The sequence below is a fragment of the Kogia breviceps genome, chromosome 2 (assembly GCF_026419965.1).
Source record: "Kogia breviceps isolate mKogBre1 chromosome 2, mKogBre1 haplotype 1, whole genome shotgun sequence".
In the NCBI taxonomy this organism is placed as follows: Eukaryota; Metazoa; Chordata; class Mammalia; order Artiodactyla; family Physeteridae; genus Kogia; species Kogia breviceps.
Genome location: NC_081311.1, coordinates 129124474 through 129138535, shown reverse-complemented (window position 1 = coordinate 129138535; position 14062 = coordinate 129124474). Strand labels below are relative to the sequence as shown.

Below are 14062 nucleotides of genomic sequence, written 5' to 3'. Positions count from 1 at the left end.
ACTAAGATAGGTAAAGAGGAGGAAAGTTCACAGCTTCATTCTTTGGTATAGTCCATCTCACAAAGTGTATTAACTGTACAGAGCTAGGAAAAGTCCAAAATAGTTCAATATATTTAAGCTGTTTCCTACATGCAATGAGGTTCGCATTTATTAATCTGCTTTTCCGTGTCATACACAGAAAAAAAAAAAAAGAACAGGGAACAAATTTCCAAGGATGAAATTTCCACATTTATTTTTCTTTCATGTGCATAGAAAATGGCAGTGAAGTGTCCTATGAAAGAGGCAGGGAATGGGCATGGCGCTGCTATACCAGACTGGACTTTGTGCTTCAAAGGTACACCATTCATTTTGAAAACAAAGGATGTTGTAGTTTGTTTTTAACTGCTAACAATTCCTTGGGTTTCCCATTTGTTTTTTAAGCTGTCAGTTTCTTCAAATCTCTTTTCAAATGACACACTGCGTTACAAATGATGGCACTTAACCAATGTGGCATTTCCATATTTACACCAACAAAAGAAATTTACAAGACACAATAGCATACAATCTTGACATTTAGTAATAGCAATAAAACATGAAGGGCATCCATTTTATTATTATTTTTTTTTTCTGTACAAACTATCAGAACATAACTTATTCACATTAAAAAAATCATCTTTAATTTGATTTGACCTACACATCCCCCATCTCATTTCACCCATTTCTCAAACCTTTCATCACATCGCCCACACCTTCACCAGACTATAGAATCTACAGGTAATTAGATCTAATGCCTAAGTAGAGCTTAGAAAGTCCTCCCTCCCAAAGGTTGCCTCACTTCCCTGATAATTCCTCAAAAAAGAAAAAAAAATTCTCTTCACTCATTCCTTCCATGTCACTTTCACATTTCATCAGCAAATCAGCAAGATGGACTTCTCATCTCAATCCAAACAAGGTTAGAAAGAAAGAGTTCCTCTCCCAAGCATCACGATGCTACACCCACGAGTCTGGGGACCCTGGGTACTGTTCTGCTCTGTAAGAAGGTCGTTTAGTGGAATAAAAGTCTACATAATTTGTGGTCGATTTCAGTCCATACTGTGTTGAATAATCAGTAGAAGCTGGAAAGTGAACTCGTTCATCAAAATAAGGATCTTCATAGCTATGAGGAGACTGCAAATACAATCTGTATGCATCAAAGTTCTTTCTGTTGGAGTCATCTTGACTATAATACAGCTGTTGATGCTGTTGATAAAATGAAAAAGCAAATAAATCACGGCAATTTTTGGAAGTACATGTTTAGGGAAAATTAACGTGGGCTTCCTGCTTCATATTTTTAAAGCAATATTCAGTGTTTGTGAATTTATGGTTGAAAGTTGTTTCTGGTGCATACTGTATGTTCACTAGTGGACCGTAAGGATTTTACACTATGTTTACAGGCAGGCCAGCAGTTTGCTCAAGTCCTTTCCTATGGCCTCTAGAAGTCAGCGCCTTGGGAGAACCCAAGATACCTCCCTCCTTACTAGAGGCTGAGTTCCGTGCTCTGCTGTGGAGGAGCCTGTGACCTGGGCGTGTCCAGTGAAAGGATAGACTTGATTTTTGCTTTGACACAGGGGAACCATTAGCACATCATGTACTTAGTTAAAGGTTGGATTTTGGGGCTTTGTGTAATTGCACAACCATCTTTTAAAACATTTACCTCAGAGATGAAGACCGAGTCCATCCCTCAGTTTTAAAAGAAATATGTAAAGATGTTTATTAAAAAAAAAAAAAAGAAATATGTAGTTTGGTGAACAGTCACACTTCGGAAACCCTGCTGTACTTTTATTTTTTTTTTTTATTTATTTATTTTTTTTTTTGCGGTATGCGGGCCTCTCACTGTTGTGGCCTCTCCCGTTGCGGAGCACAGGCTCCGGACGCGCAGGCCCAGCGGCCATGGCTCACGGGCTTAGTTGCTCCGCGGCATGTGGGATCTTCCCGGACCAGGGAACGAACCCGTGTCTCCTGCATCGGCAGGCGGATTCTCAACCACTGCGCCACCAGGGAAGCCCCCCTGCTGTACTTTTAAAGGAATAAGGCAATCTCTGGGTGGGAGAGTAGCAAAATTAGAAGAGATACGTGAGCAAATACAATTCTAAAGGAAAAGACTTCCCCAAGCTGGGGCTAATAACTCCATCTGTAAGGAAGCAAGGTGAAACACAGGTGGGCACCATCCACCTCTGCCCTCATTTTCTTTTGTGTTGTCTTATCTCTGACCTCACATTAATTTCTTCAAATATGTTTGGAGAAAAACTGTAATGGTTCTAATGTCTGTCTTCCCCCCTGATCATGCCCAAATCCCCCTCTTAGTAAGATGTAACATATTTATCACATAGGTTTCAACACCATGTTCTGGAACTAAATGCATTCTAATATTATAAGGATTTCAGAGCTAAACTTGCTTTTTAATTAGAGTTACGATTCTGAGGCTATTTCTCCTGGCTAAAGAAGATTATGAGTAACTTGAGAGGTTCTTCTTCCATCTACAGAGAAAAGATGATGTGAAGGGAGGTCTAAGAGCATCCTTTTCTGCAGAGCAGGATATAGGCTTGTTTGGGAAACCCCCAGTTGCTCATGTGTTAATGGAAGGCAAGAGGAGAGATCAGATGGCCCAGGTAGACATGGCATCAGGAAGGACCAAAATGAACTTCAGGCCCCTCATGAATGCAGAGATTCAATGTTACAATCACTAGTCCCCATTGTGATGGAGAGTGGAATTCACCCCTGCAGGGCTGGGTCCACTCTGACCTCTGAGCCTAACAGAGATTGGGCTGTGGACTCAGGTGTTTTCAAACCACGGAGGCTTGGATGGGAGGGAGTCATGAAGATGGAGAAAGAGGTGTATGTACAAAAAAGAACAATGAGAAGAGAGAATGAAGTGTGCTTACCAACCTTTCCCCACCCACAGGATGGAAGAGATTTTAGAGATTAACAGGAAAAAAAAAAAAAGAGTTGGGAAAAAGAAATTGTTGGGCAAGGAATAGGAATTAAAGACTTCTCAGCTGGTTCCCATCAGTGGCATGGTGGCACCAATTCGGATATGCAAGGACGTAAGGCTATTGTGGAAGTGATTTGCTTAAACCACGGATGAGCTTCCGAGGAGCAGAGATCCCCCGGGAAAGCTCCTCGGCCCCTGCAGGGTGGGCCCAGCTCAGGTAAGTCAACCGGCGCGGACCCCTTACTGTGTTGATCCCTGCTAATCGGCCTTCTGTAAAAATGATATTGCAAATTCACCTGTAGCCGTCTATTTTGTTCTCTTGCTGGTGAGGAATAGGAACTGATGTAAATTGGTGAAGGTTTGCTGGAGCCTGTAAGAAAATATTTTACGAAATTAAAACTAGTGCTCATTACTCTGGTCCATTAGGTTGTGTGGACTCCCTGCTCTAGGGCTCGTGGCGTCCCTGACAGGCCCTGCCTTCCCCGGTGCCAGCACAGCCCCGGACCAGTCAGCAGCCTGGGTGCCCTGGATCAAGCCTGCTTGCTGCTTACCCAGGGTTCTTAGGGGCTAATGAATACGGCAAAAAGAGGCTGTGTGTTTCACCAAAAAGCAGTGCCAATGCATAGCTCATCCAAAAAGGGTTCCTTCTCAACCTCTGGTCACTGTGGGGAGCTCTTCCCACCTATGAAGATTTCCCTGGCTGGCTCTGAAGAGCAGACTTGCTCCCTGAGCCAAGGAACATGGCTTTTCCAGGGCTCTGAGCTAGAGCACTGGGTCAGATGAGGGGGTAGGGAAACACAGTGGAACAAGCTCCATGCCCTCAGAACAGTGTTGATTCAAAATCCCAGGTCCTGGAAGGAGCAGGCACAGGTGTGTTCTAACAGGCTGGCCACTTGGGGGCACATTCTTGTGGCCACCATATTTAAGTATGTTTCAAAACAAAAAGAACCTGGTAATCAGTTTTCTTCATGAGTCCATAGTAGACTCCCAATGATGTCATTGGTTACCCTTCTAGTATTGTTAAGGCTAGCAAAGATTTTTATTTTTTTTTAATGAGGAAAATGAAACATATTTGAGGCAAATTAGTTTATTGAAGCAAGCAAAGAAGATACAGAAGGGCGAGCATGCTAAGGAGGCGATCTTTAAAATAAAGCAGGCTGCGGCAAACCTGAAGCAACAATGCACTTCAGTTGGTATGTGCATTTCCTCTGCAAAGAGCTCGGTGTTTGAAATGTAGCATCTGCAATTTTCTGAGCTATTAATTGCCATAGTAACAATAGTTGATTAGTAAACAGTCCTGTGAAATCACAATTTTAAAGACAACAGCACAACTGAGACTGCTCCCCCAGCAGTTGTTAAATTGCCACCAGTTTTTCTTTCTTTCTTTTTAAGAAACAGTTTTTGTTGTTGTTGTTGAGAAAGGAGGGTTTCCCCCCCGGCTTTTTTGGTAGCTCACACTGCTTTATTTGAAACCTCTAGAGTAGTTCTAATTTGCAAAATAGTTGAGAATGGAGACAATAGGAAACCTCGGTAACCCTTCAGGTTGGCCTTTTTAAAGTAAATTATATGCAGGGCTTTCTGAATAGGACATAAAAATATTAATACTGGGCAACATCATTTTTGTTATTCTTAAAAAATAATCACTCTGAGGAGAATCCTGTTTGTTATTCATTCAAACTCTTTTCCACAAAAATGTAAATGGAATTAATCTCCACCTGCAGGTTTGAATTTATGAGTCAGTCCAGGAGATGTGGGCCTGCCAGGTGTCACAGAGCTCAGGTTCTGGAACACGCAGGGGAGTGGGGAGGGGGCAGGACAAAGGGCCTGTGCTGCAGGGGAGTCGGAAATGCTTTCTCGTTTGGATACAGTGCTCATTTTATTTGTGGTCACCAGACCACTACCCTCACTTGTTTTACTTAAAACAAGTGGAAAAGGCCCTGAAGCAGGAGATGGAGAGACTGGACCATGGTTTGCTGCTGGGGGACCATCTCATTGCAGGCAGAGGTTACCTCCCAGGCCACCGGCCAAGTGCCTGGGGACACGCGGCTTTTCGAGATACTCTATCACACACCCGACTGGCGTCTTACCAGGGTACAGGCCTCTATGTGTGGCATCCCCTTGGCTACTGTAATACTGCATAGGTGGCTGGGTCCTATCGTATTCAGAGCGAGGGTCTCTGATTCCTAACAGTGCTGGTGAGGAAGAGGTACTGCCGACTGAAGGGAGAGGCAGGAGGAGGCGGGAGAGAGAGAGAGAAGAAAGAGAAATCAGACTGTCAGCGTCTCTAGAAAGTCCCCTCTGGAAAAACAAAGGTCAGTAATTAGAAGTGCACGTGGCTGGCACTAAAGTCAGCTCTTAGAGGTGCTGTGAGTTGTAGGGCAGCCAGCCGTGGGTCTCTGGAAGGTGACCTGCAGCCCGGCCACTGTGAGGGTCAGCGCTGTCAACCCCCAAGCTTGCTAGAGAGCCACAGCACGTGGTGCGGGGATCATGTGGTTTTCCCACTGACACGGTGGGTCTCAACCACCTGCTTGGGCCTTTGAAACTGAGTGACGGTAACTTCCCAGTCATGCAAGAGTTACATTTGCTGCTTTATGATCTCAGTTCACTTACTTGTAACACACCCATCTATTATCTGTTATGTATAGCTCTTCAGTAAGTAGATGTTTTATGGCATGTTTTGATTTCTGATGATTTCAAAAATATCTGCATCGCTAAATGTGTTTGAATAAGAGTGCCCAGCCCATAAAATTTATAATTCTTTTTATGGTGATCAGCTGTCAGGGAAATTTATAAACTCCATAAGCCCTGCTCATCAAGCTCATGGTGCTGAGAAGCCCAGCCTCACAAAGGCCCAGCTTTTTTATCCCAGCTGGAGCCAAACATTTCATAATAACATGTCTACCCATGGGTGTCCAGTTGGGACACTTCTGCACAGAAGGAAAACATCTTCTTTTTCTCATTAAAAAAACCATCTTGCTTGCACTGAAGTATCTTGTAATTAAGAGTGGTCACTTATTCGTTGGATCCACTTCAAAGCAGCAGGCCCCAGGCCCTGCTACCAGTGGTTTTGTGTGCATTGATGCTTTCAGAGGAAGACTGACATCAAAATATTTTCCCTAGAAAGTCACTTCACTGACACACAGTGAGCATGCATGGGCAGTGTCTATGTGCTTCTCATCCTGCCTACTTTCTACAAGGTAGGAGGACAGAGGCCATCGCCACCAGCCTCCCATAATTACATCAGCAAGATATGAGACGTGCCCAGAAGCAGATGCCGTGCTAGTGCTGAGGGATGGATGATCAGTCCTCAGAATAAATGGAGAAACAAGTGTGAATTAGATCCTACCTTCAAATGGAATCCAGAGAGGGACCTAGGAACTTGGACGGGGCCCATCAGCACTGTCCAGTGCATATATTTAAGAGGTGCTCAAAACAAGTTCATTGCTCAGTGACTATGTCCTGACTTGTCTGAAATTATTCTTTTGCCTGTACACATGCCTTTTGTTAAACAGCAAACTCTCTTGCTTCCGCGGGCACCCTTCTAGCTGAGTCTCTAAAGAATCCTGAGCATTTTTATAAAGCAAGACAGCCTCAGGCTATACCTGGGAACCCAGCAAGATGTGTCAAAAACCAAGCAGAGGTCTCTTTGAAGAAAACAACTCATAATTTAAGAACTAAGACATAAATATATACCATAGGCAGAGAGAATTTTTAAAAAATTCCTGGTACAAGTGGAGACATCCAATTATGTGACAAGAAGCACCACACCAGTCATATATTAGTCTTTTTGGTCACATTTGTCCACATGAGAAATAAAACTGCCAGCAGAAGCACAGTTGAATACAACAGGTAATATTTATATGTCAGAATGGGAGATTTAAAGCCAAATAAAAAAAGATATTTATTATTTTTCCTGTTTCATTTAGTTAAGAATTAAATTTACAGGACTGAATCGACTTGGTAGTAATATTCTGTTCTTACATGCAAAAAACAAAAAACAAAAAACCCCCAAAAAACCCCCCCAAAACCTAGTCTGAGCCTCAATACATTCTTTCTACCAAATTAAACACCACCAATATGTACATAGTGTGGTTGTCAAGATTTCCAACTTACAAATCAAAGGGATTCCTGTAAAGCCACCTGCAGGGCCTGTTCCCATTAGCCATGAGTGCTGGGGGTCTGGAAGGCAGCCAGGGGATGAAGCTTTAACTGGTGAGGAGTAAGGCACAGGTGGAGATCATGGCTCTCCCAGGCTGTGGGTCTAAAGCTCACGTCTAAAGGATTCATTCTAAGAGTTTTCACCAAGAAAACGAAAAAATCACTTTGAAGACATTTCAGATTTATGGCCTGCAGGCAGGCAAGGGCAGCCATTTTCAGGCACAACCTAGTGGTTCTTAAAGTGTGTTCCTCCACTCTCCTGTATCCGCATCACCGGGCCTGCTTATCTAACGCAGGTTCCCAGGACCCTTTGCAAACCTAGTGAAGCAGAATCTTAGGGGGAACAGATGCTATTGAGGACCCCGGGATACTTTTATGCGCCATAGTTGGTGTAAATTTACATAAACTTTTAAAGCGGAAGGAGGAGAGTGGGTCTGCTGTATACAATAGCATGTAATTCCCAAAGAAGGCTTTCAGCCTGAAGAGCAAACTCTCCTTTCCTCAGTGTTTGGAGGTGACAGGCTTAATCAGCGTACGTTCACTCTCCGGATGGGAAACAATGTTCTGTCACACAAATGCTCTCACCAAGAAGGGGAGTTTACCCACTGACCTGACTGAATGACAGGTGACATCTGTTGGTTGGTGGTAGACAACGAAGGATGTGATTTGAATCGGTCTCGCTCTAATGTTGACACAGGTGTAATAAAATGGTTCTGATTCCACCCATCCTGTGGAGTTAAAAGAGAAAAAGAAACCTCTCAAAGTGGATAATGACATTTCATTACAATAAATGATTACGACCGTGTGCTCTGATGAATGCTAATTATGCCAGAGCTATTATTGTAAGTTACCTTTTTATAAATGCTCCGGAGGTCCCGATATTGCCATAATGTATTCAAGACCTGGGCTGCTGCCTTCACCACTTTCAGAGATGATCTAGGGAGAGAGCGGGGATGTCAGTGAATGCGGGCAGCTCCACTTGAAGAGACTCTGGCAGCAAAGCAATGGCCAAGAGGCCATCACTCCAAGGACCAGGGGGCAAGGAGGCTGCTGCTAGAAACCACCACCAAGGTGTACCTGGGAGTCAGTCAAGTTCAGGGCTGGCCAGAGGGGGCAAGGACCAAAGAGAGGCTCACAGGCACTTGGCTCTGTGGTCAGAAGCTGTGGTCGGGAATGAGCCCATGACTTCTGACCATGACCACACATCTCAAGTTGTCTGAGGACCCTCCCAAGTTAAGTTACCGCCCCCCCCCCCCCAATTATTAGGCCTTCATGTAAAACATGTTCACTGCCTTCTTGTCATTTGTGCCTCTTTGTAAACAGATGTGTCTGTGTGGCTCTAGTGTTTGATTTGGAAAATAAGGTCAGTTATTACCTCCCCTCTCCCTGAGGCCTTCCCGATCAGTGTGTCTGAAATGGTGACACCCCCTCCTCACCCTGGCATGCCCTATCACTGTCCCCGATTTTATTATTTGCTCTTCACTCAGCACCATCCGCAGGCGCTGCTCATCCTTGAACCTTGTCTGTTCCACCCATGGAATGTAAGCTACCTGCGGGCAGGTGTGAACTGCTCACTGCTGTAGCATGTGGCAGGTAGGCAAGAGATAGATGCTTGGTGAGTGAATCAAAAGGAAAGTAAGTGTATGTTCAGAAGACAGCTTGATTTGATCCAGGTTTTCTGAATCTCTTGTTTTGAAAAAAAAAAAAAAATTAGACTTTTTTTTTTTTTCAATATACAAAGATTTTGGCACTGGTTCAGCATTTCTCCAGCCTGTTCTTATGCCTTTCACGAATAAAGGCTATCTCACAAAACTGAAAGAGCACTAAATGCGATTTCAGTTACCCTTAGAGGAGAGGGGAAGAGAGCGGGAGGGGGCGTTAGTGGAACAGGGCCTTAGCTTTATCTGTAATGTTCCGTTTCCTTTGAAATAAAAATGAGTGTCTGTGTACTTATTACTAATGAGATAAAAGAAGATACCTGAAGGACTGAAAGGAAATATGAATAATGTTGGTAGCTGTGGTTTCTGCAGGGTGAGAATATGATTTGCTACATTATTCTTCAAAAGTAAACATAGTGTGACTTCTAGTACTGACTCTTAGCCAATTAATAAATGTTTACTAGTATGGGCCAGTCTTTGTTCTAGATACCGAGGATGCAGCAGTGAATGAAAAGACAAGGCGTCCGCTCCAGGGGCCGTCAGATGCCAGAGGGGGTCGTAAATAACCCTGGGGAAGCCACTGCCGTGTGCAGGACAGTGGGGAGACGGGCGGGCCATTTTACTAGTGATTGGGAGGCTTCTGTCCTGTTGTGTCGAGAATGGGACAAGCAGCCCTACACTTCCCGCTTCCTTGAAGGATTCTGTGATCTGATTCTAAGGCAAATTCACAGTCACCGCTATAGCTCCGTGACAAGAAACCTTCAATTTTTGCCACCAATCTTCTAATCCCTACTTTTGCTGCTTCATCACTTGGGTGTCACCCACAAGCAAGGTATGATCCAAGCCCAGGGCACATCCTGAGGCCACACAGCAGGCTCTGGCTCTGCTGCACATGGTGATTTTAGGACTTCCTGGGAGGAAATAATCCCAGAACTGAGGATTTAAGATGTTCTTGCAGAACAGGCCCTGGAGCCTGGAGCATGAGCCAAAGGTCCAAGGAGATGGGGCCCCAAGTTTTCCTCCTCATGAATTTCATCTGATTCTTCCAGAAGTCAGAACGGCCAAATGTGGCTTTAGGGACATGAACGACGGTAGGGGTGAGGGATGCTCCAAGAAAATAAAGAGCAGAAAAGGGGCCACACGACCACAGATACTTCTCCCAGCAAAACAGGTTTTAACTGCTGGAAACCGCTTAGCTTATTGGCACGTGAGAGGTGCACAAATAAATCCTTCCCAATAAGCAACGTATCCTCAACCATGGCCCTTGTCACAGGAATGAGGGCCTGGCGCTGGCGTCTCCTTGCAGCAGACTTGCCTGTCTCCTCTGCCCTTGGTTATGTTCACCAGCTTTTCTATGCCCCCCGAGTCAGCCAGGGCCTTGGCATTCTCCATGTTCTTGCTGGTGACCTCATGCAGGGCGCAGCAGATGGCTGCCACGGTCTCATCCGACAGCACGCTGGGGCTGGCGCCACCCGGGAGCCTGTTGACCAGGTCTCGCATGGCGTATTTACCTGCCCGAGGCAAAAGAGAGCTCATTTCACTTTTGGAAGGGACCTGGTTTTTGTTATTGTTGTCATTGAAAGGTTGTGACCGTGCAGACTCTTGAAAAACAAAACCTCAAAAGAGACAGTAACAGGAAAGAAAAAAAATCCACGGTAAAGAAGGAAATGACAAACATTTTAACTGTAAAGGGCAGGTTAACATCTATGGCCATGCCACTCGAAATGATTGGTTTATAAAACCTTACTGCAAATTGCTGAAAGAAAATGTAAATCAGGGTATAGAACTGGGTATAACAATCGAGTTGCTTTAGTTCCACTGTTTTCATTAACAGCAAGAATAAAGGAATTATGATAGTAAATTTTATTCTCCATTCAATTCCTATGCTTCATATAGGAATGACAACTTCCTCTTAAAGCCTTTAAAAACTTATAATACTTTTCATGAAATCTTTCTAGATCTCAACATGTGAACTGGGTACAGTCACACATCTTTTATTCCAAAATTTTTGAATTTTATCTTATTTTTTTTATACAGCAGGTTTTTATTAGTTATATATTTTATACATATTGGTATATATATGTCAATCCCAATCTCCCAATTCATCCCACATTTTTATCAAGTTGAGGGTTTATATCAGTTGGTCTGACATCAGTAACAACATGCTCATTTCTTTTAAAGAAGATAGAAGTATAATTCTGGTATGAAGATTATGGGTATGTTACGTCCCAGGAGTAATGCAGTAATAAAGTTCCCGACAGGACAAGGCTGGGGTGTCCCTTCGCTACTGAGGCATTTCCGTACAGATCCTCAATTCCCCTTACTCTTCTCCAGAAAGAGATTATTTCAAGCTTTTTCCATTTCAATTACTGACTGACAAACTGGAATAACTGCACTGCAGACAAAAGAAATTAACTAAAGCTCAAGTAAATATTTTCTTAGCTTTTCTCCCTATGCTAATAACTGAGTGGATGCTAAATGGGGTTTTTATTGAAGACCTATTTATATACAATGGTAAGCAGGAGAAGACAGGGCTTGAGTAAATGCCGCATAATTACAGCATGTAAAGTGAAGACTCGGGCATACTCACAAAGAATATTGTTAGGAAGAGTGGAAAAGCAGTGATGACTCTGTAAGCCAGAAGATAAATGTGGTTTTTAAGAACAGATGCTAAGTTAGCACTGGTGATTCTGAATACTCACGAATGACCAAAAGGTCCACGACATGTAATTCATCACTTTGCTACGGCACAATTTTAAATTGCACTCTGGAGGCTAGGGAGAAGGCCAGTCACTAGGTCTGTGCGTGACCCTAGTGGTCCCTTCAGAGCCTGCAGCCCAGACAGCTGGCTTGGTCAGACTCAGTTGAGTACGCAGCAACTTTTGTGAACTGACAAAACTTTGTTTCCTTGTGAAAAACGGCTCTGGAGAGGAATTCCATGGCTACTGCTGGTGATGGATGTGAGGAGAGAGTGAAGAGGTCAGAGAAGGGCATGGTTCTTAGGAACAGAAGTGCTGGGTAAATTAGAGTCAAATACTGAATATGGGAGGGGCTCAGACCACACAGGAAGGAAGGGATCTTCATGGGGAAACAAGAAAAAGTGACTCCTGAAACAGCTCAAGAGTACTCCAGCTGGGTAAAATAATGCTCATCAGTGGAGAGAGAAAAACACGTGTGAAAGTTTCAAAGGGGGTGAGGACATTCACAGAAAACACAGGGATGCACCGAGAGAAGGCCAGGCCCCTGAATATACATTCGTTCTTGCCCAAGGTCTTAGCACTCATGGAGCTGGCCATGCACCCTCTGCTCTCCCATCTCTCTCCTCCCATTTGTGGAATGATAGGCCACAAGGTGTGTGTGGCCAACACTGTTTTGTAGCATTAAGAACTCCCAGGGCTTCCCTGGTGGCGCAGTGGTTGAGAATCCGCCTGCCGATGCAGGGGACACGGGTTCGTGCCCTGGTCCGGGAAGATCCCACATGCCGCGGAGCGACTGGGCCCGTGAGCCATGGCCGCTAGGCCTGCGCGTCCGGAGCCTGTGCTCCGCAACGGGAGAGGCCACAGCAGTGAGAGGCCCGCATACCAAAAAAAAAAAAAAAAAAAAAAAGAACTCCCAAACTATATGGGCTTCTTATAAGCAATGCAAATAATACAGATGTAACAGAAATAACTTAAAAAATATCTTTTTAGGGACCTAAAGGATTTCTCTCAGGGAAATGTGGGATCTAGGAGCTATAACACATCTGTTGGAATCAGGCATAAGCTGGACTATGAACAGGGCATGGAAGAGGCTCCCTTCCTCTCCGGGGGGTACAATTTGGCCCAAAGAAACAGTGTTTTAAGAGCAGGTTAATCCAGGCAATAATTTAAAATAGCACGTCTACCAGGCCAGGCACTGTGTGAGGGGCCATGGTGACTCCTCATAGACACTCTCTGAGGTAAACATTGTTGTCCTTGCTCCTTTTCTCTCTCCATCGTTGTCTTGCTCTATCATGGCAGGTGTATTTTAATATGAGTTCAATATATATTCACTAATCCACATAAGATCTTGTCCAATTTTCCCTCCTTCTCCCCTGACCTGTCATCAGCTGGAGGACAGGCGTGGAGCTGGGAGGTTTGCAAGGAGCGTTTTCACAGCAAGCCCACGGTGAGGAGAGCAGGCATGGGCAGCTCCCTTTCAGAGATGGGAACCAAGGAAGAGTTTTCAATTTAGATGAAGGAATGGAGCCCACATGGGCTCCATGCAGGACACTCCAGGTTATACAGCCAGTGAGCAGCACATCCAGGGTTTAACCTGAGGTCCACTGGAGGGTCCCCACACTCTGCTTGGGATGTGGCCATGCTCTGGAGGCAAGCAAGCTAAGCTGCCGTGGGTACACGACTTTGAAGAGGCACTCATTCTCAGGTGCGTGCAAACGCCAACCTGACATCTGGATGGACCCTACGGTGAATGTCTCCTAAAATTTTGCACCCTACATGCCTCACTTGCCTTATCCTCATCCTGACCCTGCCCTGGGGTCAGGCCTTGGAACAGTGCCTCTGTTTTAAGGCAAGCATTTACACAGATGTGAGAGGGAAAAGCTATAAAACATTCATGTGATTTCTTATTTTAAATTTAGAACACAGTAGTATTGGAGAATTAGCAGATATGTCTCAAAAATCAGAAAAGGGAGAATTAAACTTTTTTTTTGTTCAAGAATTGACTCTCTGGGGAAATAGATACACCAACTCTACCAGGCAGTTTTATAGTGTATGGCTGAAATTGCTAGCTCTTCTGAAAATTTACCTTCCTGATCCAGTGTTTAATTAATGAGCCTGCCTCTTGCTGAAAAGGAATGGTCAGAAAGGACAGACGTTCGGGCACCAAATATGCCAAGACACCAGGGATTAGGACTGAGTTGCTAATCATATTTTTATAAATCAAAACAAGAGTTTTATAAACGTTGTTGTTTCTCTCTTTATAGCTCACCTGGTCACCAGAACATACCTATGAGCTCCTTGTTGCGAACATCTAGGGCCATATTCCTCAAGGCAGTCGCCACAGAAGAAACAACTCTATCATTATCCATTCTCAGAAGTTCTACAAGGATGGGGAGCCCTTTTTCTTTGCGGACAGCTGCTCGGATGTACGCTGCAAACTAGGAAATAAAACAAGGTAATAAGTAATATAAAACAGAGTTCAACTCTCAGATGTTACTGTTGCCTAAAAAAAGATGTTTCCAAAAGATAAACTAATAGATTAAATGTTTTCTTTCCAACTGGAGATTAAATCTTTGATGCCAGTAAGAGAAAACCAG

At 44.1% G+C, this 14062-nt stretch overlaps 1 protein-coding gene across 28 annotated transcripts in view; it reads right to left on the bottom strand.

Annotated features, from left to right (window-relative positions):
- Positions 1 to 205: 205 nt before the first annotated feature.
- The window catches only part of PKP4 (plakophilin 4), a 269659-nt gene continuing 255802 nt past the window's right edge, over positions 206 to 14062 (bottom strand). For 18 of the 28 annotated variants that reach the window (XM_067026062.1, XM_067026063.1, XM_067026065.1 and 15 more), the window contains 7 exons: positions 13753 to 13903; positions 10082 to 10277; positions 7960 to 8044; positions 7719 to 7836; positions 5038 to 5166; positions 3247 to 3320; positions 206 to 1218 (listed from right to left, as the gene is read on the bottom strand). In XM_067026062.1, the coding sequence (XP_066882163.1) occupies positions 970 to 1218; positions 3247 to 3320; positions 5038 to 5166; positions 7719 to 7836; positions 7960 to 8044; positions 10082 to 10277; positions 13753 to 13903 (1002 nt within the window). In that variant the 3' untranslated portion in view covers positions 206 to 969. The remainder of the gene's footprint in view (positions 1219 to 3246; positions 3321 to 5037; positions 5167 to 7718; positions 7837 to 7959; positions 8045 to 10081; positions 10278 to 13752; positions 13904 to 14062) is intronic. The other 10 variants (XM_067026069.1, XM_067026071.1, XM_067026072.1 and 7 more) reach the window with 3 other exon arrangements.